This window comes from Lissotriton vulgaris, chromosome 7 (genome assembly GCF_964263255.1).
Source record: "Lissotriton vulgaris chromosome 7, aLisVul1.2, whole genome shotgun sequence".
In the NCBI taxonomy this organism is placed as follows: Eukaryota; Metazoa; Chordata; class Amphibia; order Caudata; family Salamandridae; genus Lissotriton; species Lissotriton vulgaris.
The window spans coordinates 891,576,901-891,600,886 of record NC_141695.1 but is presented as its reverse complement, the minus strand read 5'-3'; the positions used below and the strand labels follow the sequence as shown (position 1 = coordinate 891,600,886).

The following is a 23,986-nucleotide window of genomic DNA, read 5'->3' as shown; positions in this document are numbered from 1 at the left end:
TCTACTTCCCCATCAGTCTCTGCTCTCAAGGCCTCCTCAAGGCTGCTGTTAGGGACAAAGGGGCATATCATCAAGCCCCGGAGATAAAATTATCGCAGCTTTAGTGTCCGTTTTCGGACGGAAAGCAGCGATAATTTTATCACCTATTCAGCAAGGTCAAGCTATCGTGTGAAACCTTGCATTTTCGCCCTTTCCCCCAACGCCCATCTTTGCATCTCTAATGAGATGCAAAGTGGGCGTTCCTGCCCTGACATAACTGGAGAAATGTCGCTAAGTGACATTTCTCTAATTATCAAGGGGCACGCTAACCTGCAAAGCGACAAGCAAAGTAACGATAACCTATGTTATCGCTACTTTTCTTACGCCTGCTTTAAAACTGACTTCTATCCTATGTAAGGTGGATATCATGGCTAAGTATGTCTTGCCCTATCAGCAAGCTTTCGCCAAACCTTGTGCGATTATCGCTGTATTTCCCACGATAATCGCACATTTGGCAGCTTGTGCTCTGAATTTTATCGCTTTGGAGATAAGCGTTGCTGATAGCACGCTATCTCCGCGATAAAATTCAGAGTTGGCCAGCGATAATTATCCTCGCGCTAAGAGCGCTGAGCGATAATTACCGCATGGCTTTGATGATATGCCCCAAAGTAGTTTGTACATCCCGAGTAACCAACAGAACATTCCATGCTGCCAACGTTTGTGCCCAAAGTCCAGTGGCTGGGAAGTCGCATGGTTAACGCCTGCGTCGTTCTCACAAGAACAAGGTTGTACCCCGGCTGTGTACAGGCATCTGTTCACGCAAAAGCGTGATTTCCACAATGCTTTTCCTCACAAGAGCCCTGTTTAGCCATCTGTCACGGGCATCACTGATTCCTGCGAAACACTTCTAGTCCGACCCCTCTCCAACAAGGGAAAGCTGCACAATCAGTGTAAGACACAGAAGAATATTATACACGCAGCTAGGAGCTTGACAAGTGGACTGGACGCTATGCTCGTGTAATAAAACCTATGCACAGGTCTAGGTTCTCGTTTCAATCATTTCTACCACAGTCTTCAGGCACAAAATGTCTCTACACCTTCACATTGATTACTCAGCATGTAATACATCCCGCAGCCCAGCTCCCTCTCATCTGAGAAGCCAAAGAATAGAGAAAACGGTGCATTAAAATATCCGAACGAGCTAAGGCGATTGCACATTATCTGGTCTTGAGAACCGTTCCCTCTAGATCGCGGCTGTCTAGAATTTAATCTTTTTAAGTTTAGGGAAATCGGTGCAATTGCGTTTGGCAATAGCAGTCGCTGCTGACTGTAGCGCGTCGAAGCTACGGGGCTGTGACTGTAAGTGATATTTATGAAAAGACAGTTTCACAATATGAGAGCTCTCATACGAATTGTAGTTTTTCGGGAGAGAGGTTATTCCAGAACAAGGTAAATTGGCTCACCGTGTGCGCTTCAAAAATCAGCGAAACAATGTCGCCACACAGTGGTGAACTTTGAACATAACAACCGGCTCCATTCCGATGTGGAAGCCAGCTTGAATTCTCAGACAGCGGAGGAGTGAGATCTATCTAATAAATGTGTGGTTTTGCTATCGAGGTTAATTAAGCCTGATTAATGCGCTCCGTGTTTTTATCAGCAAAGGAACGTGGGCAACTGGAGATAAAGCGACCGTGCTAGGATCATGCAAATGTCGTTAAGAGACTAGGGTTGAGTTAAAATCCCAGCTCCCGGTACAAAGTTGGACATTATCCACGTTGTATTATCCACTCCAGAATTCGCGAAGTGCACGTGACGTAGGCCGTGCTCAGGCCACCTGCCTTGCTTAGAGCTACTCCGTCGTGCACTCTCTAAGAGATACGTTTGCATTACACAGGCATTGAGGTGTCTCTCTCTCGCACCTGGTCTTTATATTTATCTTGTATTATTCATGTTTTTCGTACACTCTGGTCGGGGGTAATTAAGAATTTTAATTTCCTGGTTTGTTTTTATTGTTTTGCAACAACAAGCTAACGCACCCAAACCTGTAAGGACCTAAATGAGAAACTAAAGCACACAGCAGAACGCAACGCACCCCAAACACCAAGGACCAGACTGAGAAGCTACAGCACACACCAACAATAATGTTCTATAGCACGCTAAACTTCTAGGGAGCTCATTGAGCCCAAAGCCCTGAAGAGAAACTAAAGCAGACTGCAGCAAAACTGTGCTACACCCGGCCAAACCTCTAAGAACCTGGGAACAAAGCCTCAGAGAAAATCTAGGGATACACCACCAACAGTGTGGAAATTCACCCAAAATCTAAAGACCTGACTGGGAACAAAGGCACACAGAGAAACTAAAGCACAGCCACAGTGTGCTAATGCACCTGAGCATCTGAGAACCCGACTCAGAACAAAGTCATGTAGAGAAACAACTGTGCACACCAGCAATGGTGTGTTATTGCACCCAAACATTTGAGGAGCAGAATGAGAACAAAGGTAGGTGGAGAAACTACAGCGCACAACGGCGTGATAATGCACCCAAACACCTGAGGACTAGACTAAGAACAAAGGTAGGAGGAGAAACCAAAGCACAACCGCAGTGGGCTAATGCACCCAAGCATCTGAGAACAAAGCCATGGAGAGAAACTACTGCGCACACCAGTAATGGTGTTATAATGCACCCAAACATCTGACGTGCAGACTGAGAACCAAGCCAGGTAGAGAAACTAAAGCACAGCCACAGTGTGCTAATCCGCCCAAGCATCTGAGAACCTGACTGAGAACAAAGGTAGGTAGAGAAACTACCGTGCACACCGGCAATGGTGTGATAATTCACCCAAACATCTGAGGACCAAAGTAAGAACAAAGCCATGTAGAGAAACTACAGCGGACACCGGCAATGGTGTGATAATGCACCCAAACATCTGACGTGCAGACTGAGAACAAAACCAGGTAGAGAAACTAAAGCACAGCCACAGTGTGCTAATCCACCCAAGCATCTTAGAACCTGACTGAGAACAAAGGTAGGTAGAGAAACTACCGTGCACACCGGCAATGGTGTGATAATTCACCCAAACATCTGAGAACCTAACTGAGAACAAAGTCATGTAGAGAAACTACGGTGCACATCGGCAGTGGTGTGATAATGTTCCCACACATCTGAGGACCAGGCTGAGAACAAAAGCACGTAAGGAAACTAATGTATACAACAGCAACAGTGTTCTAACATTCCAAAACATCTGAGGACTTGACTAAGAACAAAGCCATATAGAGAAACTGAAGCACACACCGGTAATGGTGTGATAATGCACCAAAATATCTGAGGAAAACATCCAGTACAAAGACACACAGAGAAACTAAAGCACACAGCAGCAAATATGTTCAATATGTTCAAAAACGTCTGATGACTTTACTGAGAACAAAGCAGTGTAGAGAAACTACAGCACACACAGACAATGGTGTGATAATGTGCCCAAACATCTGAGGACCAGGCTGAGAACAAAAGAATGTAGAAAAATGTAAGCACACAACAGCAACTGTGTTTTAACGTGCCCAAACATCTGAGAACCTTACTCGAAACAAAGCAGTCTAGAGAAACTAAAGTTCAGAACAGCAAAAGAGTTCTAAGGTGCCCAAACATCTAAGTACCTTACATAGAACAAAGCAATGTAGAGAGACTAAAGCACACACCCGCAATGGTGTGCTAATGCGCCCAAACATTTGAGAACCAAATGAGAACAAAGACACGTAGAGAAATTAAATCAGACAACAGAAATAGTGTTCTACACGGCAAAACATCTGCGAACCCGACTGAAAAAAGGGCATGTAGAGAAACTGAAGTACACAACAGCATCAGTGGTTTAACATGCCCAAACATCTGAGGACCAGACTGAGAACAAAGGCATGTAGAGAAACAAAAGCACATAAAAGTAAAAGTGTTCTAACGTGTCACATTGTCTAGGCCCTTACTGAGTACAAAGGAAAGTAGAGAAACTAAAGAACAAACATACCAAATTAAAGGACTGCCCTTGAACCACTTTGATTTTGAGGGTGGTGATTGTGAAATATCAAAGATGAGCAAACATAAAATGGTAAAATAGCACACATGGAATTCGACCATTATACCAGGGAAAATGGGGAATGTTCAATTTATTTGTGTTCATAAATTACAATCCCATCAGGATTGAGAGCTCTTTGAAGAAAGCTGGAGTTACCATTAAGCCATTTCTGTACTATGTAAGAACTGCACAACATTTGAATTTTTCAAGCATCACAATCTACGGTAGTTTGGTGGAATGTCCCCAAACAAAAATAAGGTGGGCAGAACAATTTGTGTTGCTAAGCAGGATCTAGGTAAGAAGAAAGGAGGAGACACAATAGTGCCTTCCTACTATGCCATGGGGAGTCAATGTGAACGTGCACCACCAAACGTTTAACTTACCTTTTGCTATCGACTAGAGCCCAATGATAGAGCTTCTATTTCAAGAAATAACATGAATACGCTTGTAGATTTAAATCTACTCTCTGATCCTTTTCAAGGGTGTAGCAAACAATTGACCGTCTTCCTGTGATCTACAGAAGACCAGGTTATATATGCGTGTGGTGGGTACAAGGATAAAAGGCCGTGCAGGGGGCCTGCTGAAGATCCTTGCCCATAGATATCAAGAATGGTCAGGCTATGAAAGAACTCAAAGGACCACCCAGTCTTACAAAGGAATCCTAATCCATAACAACATAGTTTTAAGAAGAGGAAAATGCAAGATCCATCTACGCAAGAAGAGTTCTATGTGAAGAGCATCAAACATTTCAGATGAGTACGGCCATCTCAAGGGAGACACGGGCCCTTCGTCAAGGTTACAAAGGATGACATCCGTGGTCTACACCAATGTAGGGGAACAATTAGGAAAGAATCGCACGTCTGACAACAGCTTGACAAGTGTCAGCTTGAGAGCCAGATGACTCTCAGTGGCTGACCGCTGCGGACAGTAAAGATCAGCCACTGAAGAAGAGTTGAGAGCTGTCGTACTGAGCGAGACGTGCGCATGGGTCAAGCAATCCAAAAGAATCGTACATAACCATTCGGTAGCTAATAGGACATGTCTTTCAGGGCACGTGTCTTTATGCCAGCAAGGAACAGCACATGTGGAAGTTGCTGCACAGCATGCAGTCTCTTGAGGGGCAAAGTTATGTAACAACTTGGGCTTTTTGGCATGGAAGACAAATAATGAATTGGGCTACTGGAATCCCAGTTGTTAGCCTGTGGAAACACTGCTCAACCCGTAATTACAAATTTCCCTAAAATATCTGAGAGCTACAGCTGGGAAAATGCACTTTAATACAAGGGGTGTGAACTTCAAAATATGTGGCCACATTTATCAACATGTTGAACTGGCGCAAAGTCACCAAAAGTAATACAAACTGGCGCAAAATGTTGATCTGATATATACTTGCCAGTGCAACTTTTTTTTAATGCTAGAAAGTTGCCTATGAGTAAAACATCAGGCATGGCATTACTTTGCAGCAAGGGGAACATCCCAATGGTGGTACATGGGCATCGGTATGCAAACACCCATAGTTTTTTATGCAAAGCTCTAGCTACTAAAGTTCGCATACATGACTTTGGGCCGTAAAATTACACTTCCTCAAGGGAGACACAAGGAAGAAGAAAAGCTTATTTTACTCCAAACATTTTAACTTGGCATGTGCACTTTATACTGTTTGGTGCACAAATTGTCAAAGGGTTAAACGTACGTCTAAGCATAGTATTTTCACTGGAAAGCTACCTTCCAGTACAAAACCTATGTTATACTCATGCAGACTCCTTTGAACTATGGTGAAAAGATGCGTGTGGTGCTAGGCAGTAGAAAGTGCACCAGCGCTCAGTAAGACAGCAGCAGCCCTATAACATTATAGATAAAACACTGCCCTGCTTTCTTCCTTTCACACAATGCAATGCAGCAACTTTGGTAGCTGTTCTGCATTGCATGACATTTTTTACATTTGCCCCCTGTTCATTTGTTCTCAATCCACAAAAGGGCTCGAAGTTGTTACAGTGTAACTCTGACTGCCACATTACACGGCATAAAAAGAAGGGAAACCAATCCAAGCTTTTAATTAAGAACAGAATTGTATTAGCAGGTTGTGCAAGTAGATTGGCAGGAGGGTGTTTGGCACAGAGTGTTTCTGTAAGCCTAGACATTTATTATGGCACGAGATCTAGCACAAGCACTCCGCTGTCCCTTTTCATCCTTCACATCATGGCTGTCACGAGAAGGGAGCAGCCAGGGCTGTTTGCCCCATGCCTGCTCCTTTCAGAGCCCTCTTTGCCACTGCCAAATGTATTTATATATCACACAAATGAAGTCCTCGCCTGCTTTTCTGATTTATTGATGACGAGGCAGGTAACTTCAGTCGCCATTAACTGGTGTCATGCACTTCAGATACCTGCAAATGTGCCTCAGGACATTGTTTTTACTTTGAACAAGATGCACTAGCTTAGTTACCAGAAAACCAAAGAGGGGCCCCACATTACATGTTTGATCCATGCCCCAGAAAAGCTTCTAACAAACCTGCTACACGCCTCTCAGTAGTCTTTCCTGGTGCGCTCAGTAACAGCAAACACTAAAGACACCCCATTCCCGATACATCAGCCAGGTTGGGTGCATTCAGCCATGGGCAGGGCTACAGGCAGGCCGACGTAGGAAGTTCATTACCACAAATGGTCTAAACAATTGACATGATGCTATTAGAGGGAGCACCCAAACGATAAAATTCCATTTACCTGTCCCTTCAAAAATCTTTCAGCAGAGCTTCTACCGGTTAGAGGCACGCCTGGGATAAAGTATATAAGTATGAAGGTGATGCCATAGCAAGGCATCGGACATGCTTGGCTTTGGGTCCTGGTGTCTGTCGGAGAGAACCCCCACGTCACTGATGGCTACTAACAAGGGAAACAGAGCGCCTTTTCTAATGTGCACTCCTGTCAGATCACACCCAGGCGTTAGTCTGCTGAAAGGATATGTTTGTTTATTGACTGCCTCATATCTAGATAGAACTGAGGTACTTTCAAAATAGACAAAGTGTACACATTCTGTGCATTGTGTATTCTGCACATATGGGCTGTGCATATAGTGGCACTTGCAGATGCTCTGTAAGACCACTCAAAGGGAATGGAAGCCACAGAAAGTGCATGAACTATACTGTGAAAATAAGTAACTTTATCAGACAAAGCGTGTGAATAGTGAAGACTATTTCCCTATCTACCTCACTCTGTGCGACCAGTGAGTACTTTACCTTTGGTCTGAATATTGTGCACCAGCCCAGTTGTGTTAAAACAGGGCTCTTACCTTCGTCTCTGTTACATGGTGAGCCTTTCATTCTTTCTACACGTCATCACTCGCCAAGAAACAGCAGATCATGTCTAGTTCTGTGTGTTGCTAGAGAACATGTCACCTCATGGGTATCACTAATGAACTGGCCATACATATGTCATTACTGACCATGTATCATGCTATGTGAATGTCAGAATGTAGCAGTGTGCCCATTTCATAATTCAATTCGCCTTCCAGAAGGTCACTTACTTTCGCGTGGGTTGTATGGCTCTGCCGCATTTGCCTAAGCTTGCATCAACAAACTCTTGCAATGACAACATTCTGGTCAGATTGTGTTTATATTACCTTAAGCATTTCCGATCTACCTCTCGTGGTATGTCACACAACCCCCACTTTTTACTCTTGTTTACTTCCACATATCTCTCAGTGTGTGCGTTTATTTTAACAAGTGTTAGGTGAAACTGTCAAGAAATTACATGTACCTCTTGGCATTTCATGTGTGTCTTAAGCATATGTCATGTGTGCCTCTAAATGCCACACGAGTTAAATATGTTACATCACTTTTTAGGGCCTCAAAAAGCCCCATGTTGGCCTCAGTAGGTCACATCGTGTATATATGTCCTTCAAACCTCAGCATCTATCTGAGAATGGCACGTGGGTCTAAGAAAGTCATGTGTACTTCTGAGCATGTCACTTTTGCCTCAACACAGGACGTGTGCTGCGTCAAGTCATGCATGCCTGAACCTTTGATAAACCTGCCTTTCTACACAAGTGCACTCAGGACTCCGCACACATGCATATGTGCTTTTGGAGCATGTATGTTGACTTCTCCATCCCGCAGGTGCCTCACGTGGGTCCTAAGCAGCTTTGCCCAGTCAGGGCTTCGTCTCAGCTCCGGGGATTGTGAAGCCAGCTCAGATCCTGTTAGACATGAGTCGCGTGTTCAGTTTCCGGAAGAATGACCTGAGCTTGCAGATCTTGCATTTCTTCTTTTTGTTCTTATTTTTTAGAAGACCATCAGCCTCCCCCCACCCATCTTCATCCTCTTCTTCGCTAGCCCATGGCCCCCAGGCACCCCCATTCAGCTCTGGGTTTCCCCGGGGGTCCTCGGCTGGGTACCTGACAGGCAAGGCGGTCCTGTTATACTGGACCAATCTCATCAGCAAGGCCTTGACCACATCTGGACGCTGCTCAGACCGGTCATAGCGTTCATAGGGGTCAGCGCTAATGTTGAAGAGCCATATGGACTTGGGCACCCCATCTGTCAGTCGCTCCAGGTTCCACCAGCTCCCAGGAAAGTTGGTTAGAGTCTGTGGGGGTATCCAATCACTGTAGCCAGGATCCCCTGTTAGGAGCTTCCAGTCCCCCACTCGTATGGATGCCTGCACCCCGGTATTCCATATACCCTGCCCTTCTTCCAGTGAGCCAGACTTGGCATAGTTATACAGTGGGTCAATATTGTGAAGAATCTCTGTCCTTGGAGAAGGCTTTCCCTCGCTGATGGCAGGCCACACGTTGTACCCATCTAGACCTTCTGCATCTGACAGGTTTCCACGAGCCAAAGACACCAGTGTGGGGTACCAGTCTGTGATGTGGACCATTGCACGGCTGGTGCGCCGCTTGCGCTTCAGTAGGGGGCTGTGTACAAATCCCAATCCGCGGATGCCACCTTCCCAGTAAGTACCCTTGCGTCCTCGAAGAGGCCAATTGCTTCCACCAGAGAATGTCTGGCCACCATTGTCACTGGAAAAGACCAAGACAGAGTTGTCATAGTAGCCATACTTCTTGAGAGCCCAAGTTATGTTCTTCACCGCCTCATCCATGCAGGTCACCATGGCAGCATACTTGCGACGGGCTACGTTGCCCATGTTGCGATAGCGGTAGATGTACTCTTTGGGGGATTGCAGTGGTGTATGTACTGCCTGGAAGGCCACATAGATGAAGATGGGTTCCTGGGGGTTGTGTGCAGCCAGGATCCGGCTGACCCTCTGTGTGTACAGGAGTGTTGAGTACTTGCCACTCTGGTCCCAGGCTACATTTTCACCCTCATGCAGATCAAAGCCGCAGACACCGGGCCCATCACAATTGTCATAGGTATAGTAATCTACATTACCAGTCAGGGAGCCCAGGAAGGTGTCAAAGCCCCGCCTGGTGGGCAAACACTCCTTTTTGTAGAAGCCTAGATGCCACTTGCCCACCATGTGAGTGGAGTATCCGGCCTCCTGCAGCTTCTGAGGCAAAGTGACTTGATTGAGGGGTAGGCAGTTGGGCTGGCGCGGGCGTATGATGGAGTGCTGGAGGCCGGTGTGGATTTGATATCTGAGAAGAAAGGACCAATAAAAACATGAATGAAAATCTAATTCGATCAGGCACAATATACGTATAAGTACTTTCTAAACCATTCCATATACGGCTCCAAAGAAAGCATCCCCTCTCCCCAATAGACTCCCATAGCTCAAAGTAATACTGGATTGCCTCAATACACTCTCACATAGCCCCCTAATAATTTCTCACAGAGGACATAAAAGGCACTCACAGAAACTTCTAAAAACTAAAATAGACCCTCACAAAGTGTCTAAACATACATGAATTAGTAACAAGAGAATATTTCTTAAGCCACCACAGACCCTTAGATTGCCTGTGAAACACCCAGCACTCTTCATATACACGTAGCAGACTTTCGAAAGACATTCACATATCCCAAAAAAGACGAAATCATAACCACAGCACATACTCAATCAGCTACAATGCACACTACTTCATTACCCACTGGACCTCACACAGTGCCGCATGAATCTCATTTGAAGCCACGGCACCCTACAGAAACTCCAAAATCCATCCCATAGGGCTCAACAGATTATTGCCTAGTGCCAGTAGAATTGTTCATTAGTTCCCAACCCCCCAACAGTGTTTCACATAGCATTTAAGTACCCTCACATAGTGGCACCGTTCCTCACATATCTCTAATAAAACTTGCATACTCCTAGCAAGGCCTCATATAGACCTCAACAGTGCCTGATATAGCCACAGAAGAAACTCACATGCCTCCAACAAACCCTCACATAATGTTATATAACAGCCAACACCATAAGAGCACATAGCCCCAAAGTAACCTTAAAATGCTTCCAATCATCCATGGATTGACCCTACCAAACCCATCCCTGGACTCCAGTAGACAGTCACTTGGGTCAAAAACGGCCATAAACATCCAAACGTTGACCTCAAAATATCTTCACATAGCCCTAATGAAGGGAATCTGCAGGTCTCCAACAGTCTGATACGCCGCTCTCAAAAGACATTCAAAGAGCTTTCAGAGCCCCAGCAGACACTCCCATAACCTCAAATAGAGCAAAAATGCCAATTTATAGTCCTATCAGAACCTGGCATTGCCACACTATGCCATTAGTTACCCCTATATATTATCAAAGTAAACCAGCAGCTGTTCGAATACCCCAAACAGACCCCCAGAGAACCCTTAACAGACCACCAGAGAACCACAAACATTTGTTCAGCATATCCCGCAAAGCCCCCAAAATGCAACATATATTTTCCAAAAATATGATAGTCTTCAATAGAGCTTCATATATCTCTTTGAAAAATGTTGCATAGCCTCCAGCAGGCACATTCAAGCTCACAAAATATTCTCCCAGGTAACTAAAGTCAGTCTTGTGGACACAACAACGAACAACCCAGAACTTTGAAGGGCTTCCTGCCTCTCCTCTATGCTATCTGTAACGGTTGGACCAGGAGCTCAATACTACAGGACAGTGGCACTAGAGAATGTGTAGGATTAAAAGTAATTTACTCTCACACCAACCTCCCCAAACCAGTTCAACATTAAACAAGTGCTCTATTATACTCATGCGATCAGACACTCATAAAAAATTCACAATCTAGAATGATGGCCTTCTAATTCAACACAAAATGGAGCCCAGATTGACAATGCTCTACGATGCCACAATAATAGCAGTTAGTGCCCTACAAATATAAATAGAATGGCGCAAGATAAAATATACCTAGGCTATCCTGTTTTAGGTTTAAACCAATAATAACTGATAAAACCCCACTGAAAGGAAAATAGCCCTCACTAGTGTAAACACATAAACACTGAAAAAACAACTTTGCAACCACAAAAGAAAGGAAATTCAAAGAAAGGAAAAGATGAGAGAAAACGTCATTTTTATTTCTTCCTGAAGGGGCCAATACAGTGTAACTTTGTTATACAAGGCAGCAGCAAGAAAGACGGGGCTAACATTATTTTGCTTGAGTTTTGTTGTTTAGGGATGTCAGCAAAACATTGTTTCTTCTTCCTTTTGCTTTTTTCAGTTTTGTGGTTTTTGGTCTAAAGATGTAGGGTTTAGAAGCATGTTCCAGGTCTTATTTAATTATGTTATAAACTGTAGAGAATCAGGAAATATCAAAATCATACTTAATATTTTTTCTAAGGTTGATTCTTTCAATGATAGGTAAAATGGCTGGTTTCATAAGATTCTTTCCCAGTATGTACCATCACATTTACCCACAGAGAATGGGAGAAACCCTGTGATACATCAGCCCCCTTTTCTATAAAGTCAGTAGTAATAGTAGGTGAATTGCCAAACACCCCGGGCTTTAAACATTCAATGCAAGGTGTAGTGGCAGGTATATGTGAAAAGAGTGCTGCAGCAAGCATCTGGGATAGTGGTGAAAACATGACACCAGATGTTTGGAAATTATGGAACGCAGTGTCACTTGGAATGCTGCTGCAAAGAATTCCACATTTTTGCTTAGTGATGACGACAAAGGAAAGAAATTTGAGGATTTTTACAGGACAACATGACTGCTGTAGTGGACATAATCAAAAAACTATAGTCCGAAAACACCCTTGTCTACCAAGTGTTAAGTGTAATTGGTGTAGATGTGAAACATTTCCGTAGAGTAGACTCAGCAACACTTTTAGTGACTTACTCACAGCAACGTGTTAAATGTTAGAATTATTGCCACTTGGTAAGCAAAGAAATGTTGAGGAGCAATTCAGGACATTTTATTTAACAGTGCATGAGAAATGGCTTGCAATGATGCATAGATATGTCCCTTCACCAACCATGGCACTTGAAGTCAATTAAGCGTCACTGGGGTACTATGCACAAGCTCTAGATCCCTTCTGTAAAGGGAAATTTTCTCCAGACTTTAAAAAGTACTGCTTCATTTTTGACCGCTTCAATAACTGAGGGCATATGCACCCAGTTCAGCGCATATGTTGCAAAACCAGTCCCAGAAAAGCACAATTTTCAGGTGCACCAGTATTGGCATAGAAAGCTATGTCAGTGGCCAGAGTTAGCAAATTGTGTAATGGATGTTTTGGGAAGGAAAGAGCGAGCGCACATGACCAAAGACTCACTAAAGAACGATTGCATGGTGCACTATAATAATTTGACTTGTATAAATGTATTTGGACCTTATGTACAATGTAGACACACGTTCTATACACATGCAGTGTAGAAAGCAAGCAATAATAAAAGCAGAACTTCCCATAAACACTGGAAAAACACAGTTTCTGCTGCGAACGGCCCAGGGCCGTCCCACATGATGGTGGGTATGTGTGGAGGACAGCTGGGGGCCGTCCGAATCCCGCCCACTCACTAATTAGCCCTTACAGCGGGAGAATTAGCACTGCGCGCAAGGGGTTAATAGCACAAAAATGTGCAAGCACTGAAAACCACTGGTTTGTTAACGTATTGAAAACACTGAAAAAACCCAACCAGAATTTTCCAAAAATAGAAACTTGAAAACAGGAAAGCCTAAATATACCCCTAGAACTTCTAGGTTCAGTGTGACCAGTGACCACATGTGGGAACTTCTTACCAGGAACCCTGCTTCCTTCCCTGACAGTGGTGTGGGAACACTCACCACCGTGGTGAAGGGTAGGCCTATTCTGATCTTTTGGTGGGGGGGCATTATCTCATCAACCCAAAGACACCCACACCACAAAATATGCAGTGGCATAAACCAACAACACATCTGCAAAGCTGGCAATATGGAATGTGTTAGTCTCCCTGGCTTACAAGCTAAAAAGAACAATCCGAAAGTAGTAGTCAGATGCTCTGATAGGAAATGTGAGTGGCTTGAACCTACCACTGAATCTGGACACTAAATCTAGGAACAAAGAGCCCTGAAATAGGGACTAAGGCCCAAGAATTCTCAGGAACCACTTCCCAAGCAGGGTATTTACTGTTGCTTTGATTCTAAGCTGCGGGTCATCGTGCACAATAATTTCAAATACAGCAACAATATAGGTAGTAATACATAAAAGATACCAGGCAAATAAAACAATAACGAATAAAGGTAACAGAAACTAACGCTACAAATAAAAATGCACCTAAACATTGGTCGCAGTCTCTGATCCTATGTTTGGTTTTCAAATATCTTCCATCATAAGCCACAGCGTTTGAATGCTGCAATCAACCCAGAGGTTTCACAGAAAGACTTGTGGAGTTTAAACAAGATGTTACACGTCTCTGGATACAATCTCTCCTCATAGCAGAGTAAGGTGAAGAGACACTTTTTCTCTGTACAGGGTCCAACATTGTGGAACTCGCACCCCTTGGAGGTGAGCAGTCTACCTCCTAAACTTCATAAACATCAGCCAAAAGCCAATGGCCCAACCATTTTGTTAGGCCATTGTCCCGGCTGCCTCAAGAGGCCTGGAGGGATTGTTGGGAGGGGGCACTTTACAAATGCTGTCAATAAGCCGCCAGCATCAAGAGGCTCAGCATGAGGGCGTGGCTTCAGAACGGGCCTACGAGTTCTGGAGGGGCTTTGTTTTCAGGGTGACCTTTTGTCGTTTGTACCTGACTAAAAACCAGCCAAAACCAGCTGGTCTCCATGAGGTGAACCCTGGAGAGGACAGCAGAGCTGGCAGACGTCATGTAATTAGCTCATAGTCAGCAGCAAGGCAGCCAGGGTTTAATTACAACTACACGTTTCACGTTTCACGTTTCAAAAACTTTATTTGATTCATAAAATGGATCATAAAAGTACTGAACATACAAATCATCATACCTCACAGTTACCCAAATTTATGAGGACATAGTAAAAATGACCATTATAAAAAATACTTAATACATAATTTTCACCAAAGAATATTATATACATTTTGGTACTAGCCATAGGCCTTCCTAATCTTTAGCGAAACTCTGATAAAACTTAACATAGCACAGCAGGTTTCAACAGAGGATAATGCTAACAGGTAATCATACCCTTCCTTATAGGTACAAGGTTGCCGCCCCTTCAGAATTGGTTTAATAAACCAAATTCTTGGCTCTTGGTATAAGGAGCAAAAGAGGACCACATGTTTAGTGCTTTGACTAACCCTATTATTACATGGACAAGGGGGCAGCCTCTCACACCAACCCCCTTGTTTCGGGAAAGCGAGCAAAAAATGCAGAATATCCAATCTAAACCTTGTTAGTAGGAATCACCATTGCACATTAAGAGTAAATGTTAAATAGAACTGAGGTTGGGGCTTAGGAGCATAAACATTAACATTAACATCGTCCAAAGATGGTGGATTCAATGATTGCCAATACAGTGTCTTTATGTCCGCCTTTTGGTTTCCCTCTATTTCTTCAGGATTGTCATAAAAAGAACCCAATCCAATCTTATTTAACATATTACAAACATAGGACAACCAGGGGATCTGTTTTGAGTTTTCTAGGGCCATGCAATCCATGATGATATCTTTGGTGAGTTGTAGGTCTTCAGATTGCCATATTTTGCCCCATAACAATAAAGGGGACAAACGAATCGTATCAGAAACACTGGCCATTCCCATTTCTTTGTGACAAAAGATGTTTGAGCAGCCTTTGGGGACTGATAAAACCCTTTTTATGAAATTATTTTCCACCACCTGTATCACGGTTGGTGTTTCAGTCCCCCACACACCTGCCCCATAGGTGGCCACCGATAAACACTTAGATGTGTAAAGGGTTTTGAGGTGCGTAACATGTTTTTGGCCCAATTTGCTGCAAAAACGGAAGATGCCCTCTATAGCCCGGGTCGCACTCTGGGCCCGAACCTTCATAACTGGCATCCAGCTTAATTTGCTATTAAACAAATTACCTAGATAGTTAAAGTTTTTCACCTTTCCAATTGTGCGATTATTCACCACAAACTTCCTAACGTTTGACCCTTTAGGACCACAAGACATTACAAAAGATTTATCAAAGTTTACTTTTAAGTCGAGGTCAAGCATGAAAGTATTAAAGGCATCTAAACATACTTGCATGCTATTTCCAGTTAAGGTCATTAAGACAGTATCGTCTGCATAGGAAAGCATGGGAATTCTTTTGCCTTTAATTTTTGAAAAGTCACAACCCTGGTTTAATAAATACTTTTCTAGCCCATTTGTATAAACCAAAAAAAGGAAAGGCGCCAGGATGCATCCTTGACGCACACCCTCAGTAGAAGGAATTGATTTTGTCATTTCGCCTCCAGGGCCAAATCTGATTGAAACAGTTGTTGCTGCATGTAACCTGCGAAGCAATGTGACCAATGGTTCCTCGAAGCCCATGTCGTCCATCATCCGCCACAACTTATGTCTGCAAACAGTGTTGAATGCACTTGACAAGTCCATGAAGGCGAGATGTATTGCGGACTTTTTTGCCTTCATGTACTTGCCTAAAATTAGTGCCAAATTCAGGCACTGCTCAACAGTCCCCTTTCCACGCCTAAATCCGTATTGGGAATCAACTATAAGACCTGTTGAATCTGCCCAACTTTCTAATCTGGCTAGGATAACCCTGCCCAGGATTTTGCATGAAGCGTCTATTAAGAAAATGGGACAATAGCAACGTGGGTCGCACCTATTGCCCTTCTTGAAGATCGGCACTACAATTGCCTCCTCCCAGGTACCAGGGATGCGCCCAACCACAACAGCCTTGAAGACATTCAATAATATGGGTGCCCACAGACTAACATTATGTTTAAAAAGGTCCAAGGGGACAGCATCTGGGCCTGGAGTTTTTAGTGATGATCCCTTCTCTAAGGCTTCCTCAATCTCTGTCAATGTAAGTGAAGAGCTGAGGGTCAAAGCCGAGGGAGATGTCACCAGTTCCCCTATACTATCCGGACTTGCCATTAATGAAATAGAATTAGGATTAAAAATCTTTGTAAAATGTTGAACCCACTGTTCAGCTGTGACCTGCATAACTATATATTCTTTGTTGTCATTCTTAAAAAGTGGGCGATTTAGGACCTCCCAAAAGAGTCTGCTATCTTTTAGTTCTGCAGCCTTTTCAAGGTCTTCCCAGGCAATGTTTTTTAGATCCTGCTTTCTTTTTACAATAGCCTCCCTATAGGCCTTTCTACTAGTTCTTACAAGTTCTCTGTTTCTTGGTTTTTGGCGCAAGGCTAGTTTTAGGGTATGGTGTGTGACAGAACACACGGAGTCAAACCATCTAAAGGCCTTTTGGCCACCCTTTCCCTTGGGTTTCCTAAGGTGCTTTGCTACATGCCCACACAATTTCTCAAAGCTCTCAATAACCTGATGGGGGTCAGGTGCTGGGAGTAGACATAATTCCATTTCAGTTTTGCAACTAGCAAGAATATCTTCCTCCAATTTTATCACGTTTACCTTCCCCCATTTCAAGCTAACACCTTGATTCTTGCTGTACTTGATGGACTGTTCCCAGATCTTGGATGGTTCTTGCGCTGGCAGGCACAATGACAACATTAAGGGATTATGGTCACTTGCGGGATTCGGCACCACCTCAAGCTTATCGACATATTTAAGGAAGCTACTGGATACCAAGACGAAATCAATGGTGCTCATCTCCCCCCTTGTAACCTGAAAAGTTGGTATATGCGGTATGTCGGGGGCTGACCAAGGTTCCACCACACACAAGTCATTCAGGATAATAATATTGTTCAGAGCATCCCCCTGGGGTGTGTGTTTAAAGTGGATCAAGGGCTGTGTGTTTAAGTCCTCCAGTCCACACACATTCGAGCCTCCAAAACTACACAGCGAACAGTTGAAGTCGCCAACCCAAATAACAGACGATAAAGGGTGCTCGCTTCGTGCTTTGCCCACTGCGTCCTCCAGACTTTGGATTATCGATATGTCATGTCCGTTAAAGATATTGTGATACCAATTGACTAACAACATAGGTTCTGGAAAAAGATGCTCTAATAACAACAGTTGGTACCAATTTGTGTCCACCAGTTTTGAAGTTGTCAAGTTCTGTAGTTTTATAGACAACGCTGTCATTATACCACCCTTCGCCCTCCCAGATGTCGATGGAACGGCCAAAACATTGAATGATTGAAAGCCCTCAATATCATGGGCAGTCCTAGTCCATGTCTCCTGTAAACACAGGATTCCCTGGGCTCCCACGTAATCCAACCATGCATCATCCTCCAATCTTCCAGTAAGTCCGGCGATATTCCAAGATATTAAGGACAGCCCCTGTCTCCCATAGGTGCTCTCCAAAATGTCTCTTATACTTGAGGGGTCTTGCCCAGACAGTAGTGTGTGATTCTCACGACCCAAAATGGTATCTCCCCCAAGGACAACATCATTCTCTGCGTGTGGGGGGCCAATACTCACAGTATCACAATCATCAATCACCACCGCTGTTTCATCATTGCGGGCTATCCCTATGTTTCCCCTCTTTCCCAAATCTAGAGCGATAGGCGCATTGCCCTCAGACCTAGCTGATGGTCAGTCTACCCCGTCCATACCCATTAATGGGTCAAAGCGGTTTCTCAATGGGATATTATTATTTGAGATCCATCCTGAGTACTCCTCGCCTTGAAACCTTGGTCTTCCTGGGTTAAACGGGACTTGTGTAAAAGGACCCATGCTTGGTGGTCCCATAAAGGGGCCATTTATCTCATGCCAAGGGACACAGTTATTTTGTGTGCCCTGATTCATGTTCAAGTTATGTACCCAACCCAAATGATTATTGCCGTGTGTTCTGTACCCGCGATGGTTGGGGTTTGAGACGGTATGATAAAGGTTGGGGAAAAAATATTCGAGTCCCACACACTGGATGTCCCCTATCCTACCGAACCTTGCTTTGCTGCAGATCATATCCTTAACCCAGATGTCTCTAAAGTTAATCAGGATGCAATCTCCCTCCAGGTCTTTCTTACTTGGCCCAACCCAGGGGACCCTCCGCACGCTTAAGATTTTTGTAGCAGTGTCTCGGGATAGGGGCCTATTATTATTTAGCCAAAATTTTGTTTTATTTAGAAGGTCCTCCATTTTCTCATATTTATTCGCTGCAATTAATGGAACACCTGTCAAAATTGCCATATACGGGGCAGCCTCAGGGGGTATGTTTACATAAATCTGTTTGCCAGGCAGGGGTGTTTTGCTAGGGGCTAAAGGTTTACTAACTGGAGTTTCTTTCCCTTCAGCATTTGGCAGGGCTGGGGCAGCTATGTTTACTGGTGTAGCCACCACCATAGAGTTATTTAGCTTTGGTCCCACAGTAGTTGCCAGCGTAGTTTTAGACAAAGTAGCTGGTACTATGCAAGCGGTAATACCGTTAGGATCTGCAGATACTGCAGTTTTCGGTTGCTGAAGTTGTGTCTGGTTTTTCTTAGCACCCTTTTTTACTAGAGTAATATTGTTACCACCAATACCAGTGGGTTGTTTGCTGTTATCTACAAAACTCTCCAGTAAAGTGGTGTTTTTAGATGTTAAGAACTCTAGTTGATCTAGTTTTAGGTTAATGATTTGGGTTTTTTCCATCAGGGGAGTCAGCAGGCTTTTTACCAGCTTCTCGAGACTGGCCATAAGATTCTTATCTTGTGTGTAGGTTGGTTTTTTGTCTAGGTTCGAAATACTTTTTTCCATCTCCAAGAGCTGGGATCCTATATGTGAAAGTCTCACTTCAAGGGGAGTTAAGAGTTTTTTGAGTGTTTCTCAGACTACGGTCAAGAATTCCACGTCTTTCCCTTTTATGACGCAAAGTGGAACCCCACTAGTTTCATCCTCTATTACGATATTATTATTTTCATGAGTTGCCACCAATGATTCCGGGCCAACTACACGCCCAATACAAACACACTCTCCACCCACCATGCTCCTCCACCCCTGAGAAACCTACGGGGCTTATGGCTTCACTAAAGATATCTTTTACTTCCCTTCTTTCACTTCCTCTCTTTCCTCTCAAGTTCTTCTTCGGTTTGCCTTAATTTCTTTCCTTCTTTGCTACTTTCTTTGTTTCTCTGTTTCACCCATTAGCCCTTAGAAGTAGCCCATGCACCTTTCCGGTATTTGCTATTGTGATATATGTTGCTTTCTGTCCGAAGAGCAGGCCCTGCACACTGTCTATTTCGCCGTCACCGTCTCCAAGTACCAACGTGCCCATGACATACAGGGTTGGTTGGCTTCTCATATCCCAATAAGGCCGCTGTTTTGCACTAATGAACAGGCAATCTGGTCTCCACATTTGCACTGGCTAATCAGTGCCCAATCAGTGAAAAATGTCACTTGTGTTGACCGATCAGTTCAATAACAAGCTGTGCACTAACTGAAAAGTAACTTTTGTACTGGCTGCCCAGGCCAAAAGCGCATGGTCACGATATCAAACGCGCTGAGTCATCAGAGCAGTGCACTTTATCCAGAGACAGGGCCTATTGGAACGAAGGACAGCACCCTCTCCAGACTGAGTAGAGTGCATGGGCGCTGTGGCCAGCGGATGGCGAGGTGTGACCTCACTGTGGGCTCCTGAGCACCTCTTAAGAAACAGTGGTGTATGAATCATGTACCTGGCTGTGCATTGCTCTGTAACTGCCTCAGGTCCAAAGAAGCTGAGGCTTCGCAGCGCTTCTTTTTTCCTTCCATGTGTAAGGCATGTACATAATCCCATCACAGACTTCTGTGCGTGGCTACCAGGTGGCACAATGCCATGTTCAACACAACAAAGGATTTCTTTCTAGCCGTCGGTACTTTGCATTTTGAAACGTGTAGTTTCACGTGTAGCCCACCCGTGTGTGTTTAAAAAGTCCATTATGCAAAGCGCTGTGAGTGAAACAGCAGAAATGGCTGATCTTGCAACACATGACGAGGAACGCCTGCAGGTAAACGCCAGATTCAGCTCCCAGGCAAAAAATGTTGATATCCCGCCCTCTCTGTCATCAAAAGCTCCCTTCTGTCACTCAACACAATTACGCGATGTCACCCTTTGTGTGCAGAAGGGTAAAGCGTTATCAAACTGATAAACTGGGGCCTCTACGGGAACTCCTGCCTCTCCTCAGCTCAGGCCCCGGGATCTGGCCTCAGGGCTTTAAGTGGGATGACAAATCTGGGGAGTCTCTTAAAGGGGCGTGGCCCTTGTAATAAAAGCGTGGCTTAAAAACACGCAAACTTAAAATCTGTGTTTAGCATAGTGTGCCACCTTAAAGGTATTTTGCTGCTTCTGTCACTGCGTCCAGACACATAATACAACAAGTAACACTAGACCTGCAACAAGCCAGAACGATTGGCTTTGTCAATAGTTGTTAGTTACATAAGATAAATAACCAACAAATATGGCTTTGTTGTATAGAATATAGAACATGCTTCCATTCTCAAATTATGAGACTGAAAGAACTATAACGAGTCTCTTTGAAGTTACATAAAGGGCAGTGAAGGGTGGCACTGCGGCAGAATTAAAATGTATTTTTATAATCAAGGGTGAGGGCAAAAATAGAGAACCCGATAGGGATCCGCCTCAGCACCTGCTTTTTACGAGGACCCGGCCCACTTAAAGCCCTGATTCCGGCCTCAATAACCGGCACCATAGTTTACAACATTTAGGCTTCACTGCCCCCCTTCCCCTAATGCCGACGAGCCATCTTTTCCTGCTGACACAATGAAAAACCTTTCCACTGGTGGCTCACACTCGGGACTCTGCCCCACCCGTCTCTACCTTACCTAACCGCACCCTGGCACTCAAGGGTCCGTCTCTCTCACTTCAGCCCACTGCCAGGAGTCATTTGTCACATATTTACAGTATGGTAAACAGTTACTGAATGTATTTGTATTGGTAGAGCTGTGCATGGAATTTAGCAATTCTATAACATGGAGTACGTCAGTTCGGAACAGAGATGCATTTATGGAGCTGTGTATTATTCGGTAATGACGCAGCATGGATTACGTCAGTTCGGAGTTCAGATGCACGTCTGGAGCTGCGTATTATCCGGTAATGGCGCAGAATGTAGACCGTTAGCGCAGGGTTGAGCTGCTTAGCCGGAGCTGTATACTATTCTGCATTGGCGTGGCGTGGCATGGATTACGTCAGTTCAGAGTTGAGGTGCATTAACAGAGCTGTGTGTGAGTCTCTTCTAGATTTGCATGAGTGCTACCTATGAGGACTGAGGTACTTTGTCAGAGTTGTGCATAGAACTTAATATTGCAACAGCAATGACTGCTGCTGGTCAGCATTTTGAGTGCACTTACACAATTTCTAGGGGGAGGGGGAGTTACAGAAATACAACACCCAGGAGAGACACGGGCCGGAGTGGAGGTGGATTGGGAAAGTTGTCTGGACTAGCACGGATGCCACAGGCTAGGAGTGAGGTGCGCTACATTTGTGGGTACAGCTACGTGTCACCGGGCAGAGTGGGCAGGACAGAGTGGCATTACGGCCATTGTAGACAGCTGCCGATTCAGGATCCCAGCTCGCCACAAGAGTGTACTAAATTGCAGCAAATCGTTTTTAAAAAAAAGTGCGCTATCGTGCTGCTGTGGGAAAGGGCGCACTCAAAAGGCAAAATCATGCTTTCCCTTGGCGGTCCAAAAATCATATTTGAACAAAAATCTAGCAGGGATCCTCCTTTTGGAGACTATGACAACTGCTACTTTCAAGCCTGGATAGGAGAGGTTTATGTGGGTGCATCAGAGCAAAGGTTCGGGTGAGAGGGCGAGGGACTGGTGTGGAGCGCAGTTAAGAGTGGAAAGGTAAAGGTAGCATGTAAGAGGAGAGAGAGACGGGGAGAACGAGAGGAACAGGGAGAGAGAGAGACACGCACACAGAGAGAGAGAGAGATGGGGAGGCAGAGAGAGAGAGAGAGGGAGAGATGGAGAGAGAGAGAGTGTAGCAGCTGGAGCTACGTTTTCTAGTACAAAAGTAGGCACATAGGAGAGGTTGATTAACGTGCGTTGTTGAGAAAGTAGAGTGGTAGGTGAAAGGCTCGTGTCTGTGGACTATGACCGAGGAAGGTAAAAGCAGGAATAAACATTAAAAAAAATAGCGGATCCGTCCTGTACTTTAGCAACATTGGGGGTAGTGACTTCTTCCAGATATTTCCTCTCTTGTTCATACGTAGGAGTCTTTCAGACTTCAGCCGACACCCAGGCATGTTTTCCTTTCCTTCCCACTCCTGGGGTCTTTTCTTCTCCTGCCCACGCCCATGCATGTGTTTGCCTCTCAGTGTCGGCTCTCCTTGTTACACACTTCTCTGCCTCATCTGCTCACACCCGGCTAGCCCCGCCTTTCCTGCCAGTGTCCAGGGGTCTCTGCCTCTCCTGCTAGAATACTGAGATCCCTGCCTCTTTCATCACACCGAGTGGTCACTTCCTTCGCATAATCCTTCCCATAATTAATAGCCTCTGTCTCTGGTGCCCACACCTAAGGGGTCTCTGCCTCTCATGTCAAAATCCTAGGACCCCCGCCTCTCTTGTCATGCACAGTGCTCTCTACCTCTCCCGAGTCCTTCCCACGCGTTATTGTCCCTGTCTCTGGTGGCCACACCTCAGGGGTCTCTGCCTCTCGTTCCCACCCACACGGGTCGTTGCCTCTTCTTCTCACCCGAGAGGTTACTGCCTCCCCTGCCAGTATCCAGCGGTCTCAGACTCCCCTGTTTCCCCCACAGGGTCTCTCTGCCTCTCCTGCCCACGCCCCGAGGTCCCAGCCTCGCGCACTAAGGAGTCTTTGCTCCTTGCATGGGTCTCGGCGGCCCCTCCCACCCCAAGAGGGCTCTGCCCGGCCTCACCTGCCCGTGATGAGCTGGCTCCTGGACGGGGTGCAGATGGGCTGGATGTAGTAGTTCTCCAGCTTCACCCCCTCGGCCGCGAGTCGGTCTATCGTGGGCGTCTGGATGTCCGAGCCGTGGTAGCCCACGTCGTGGAAGCCCTGGTCATCGGTCAGGATGAAGATGATGTGAGGGGGCCGTGCCTGGGCCAGTGGGCTGGGGGGCTTCTCCAGGTGCTCGGCCGCGCTGTCCCCTAGCAGGTTAGGCTTCACCCAGTCCCAGGACACGTAGCCAAAGCTCAGGAGGCTGGCCAGGGAGAAGCCGGTGAGAGCATAGACGGCCATGGTGGGCAGCTGGTGGCTGGGCACCTCCTAGGGCGGGAGAATCTCTCGCCCAGAGGCTCGTGGCAGAATTAGTGGCTCAGAGGACCAGAAGACAAGGCCACTCAGTGGTCTTGGTTTAATGTTCTCTCGGGCGTAGCATTAATAATACTTGTAGCTTGCATCTGTTGTAGGGTTATTGTCCTGGGGTACCTGTAGATATGGCATTTAGTGTCAGTAGCACAGACGGTTAAAGCACCTGCTGCGGAAATCTGGGTGCAACGTCAAGGTCACAGGTTGAAATCAAGAAGCGGTTCCTTCAGGGCTTCATCCTTTGCTTATAAACTTAATTAAAAGCAATCTACAATACAGAGCAACAGTGTTGTGGAACTTAATACAGTATACACGA

The 23,986-nt window shown here is 45.1% G+C and overlaps 1 protein-coding gene across 1 annotated transcript; it reads right to left on the bottom strand.

Moving 5' to 3' along the window:
- Positions 1 to 720: 720 nt before the first annotated feature.
- On the bottom strand, positions 721 to 23,986 carry ARSI (arylsulfatase family member I). The gene is made up of 2 exons (XM_086931307.1): positions 23,279 to 23,986; positions 721 to 9,631 (listed from the first exon to the last, which is right to left on the bottom strand). The coding sequence occupies exons 1-2, from the start codon at positions 23,599 to 23,601 to the stop codon at positions 8,227 to 8,229; spliced, it is 1,728 nt and encodes a 575-aa protein (XP_086787433.1). The 5' UTR covers positions 23,602 to 23,986; the 3' UTR covers positions 721 to 8,226.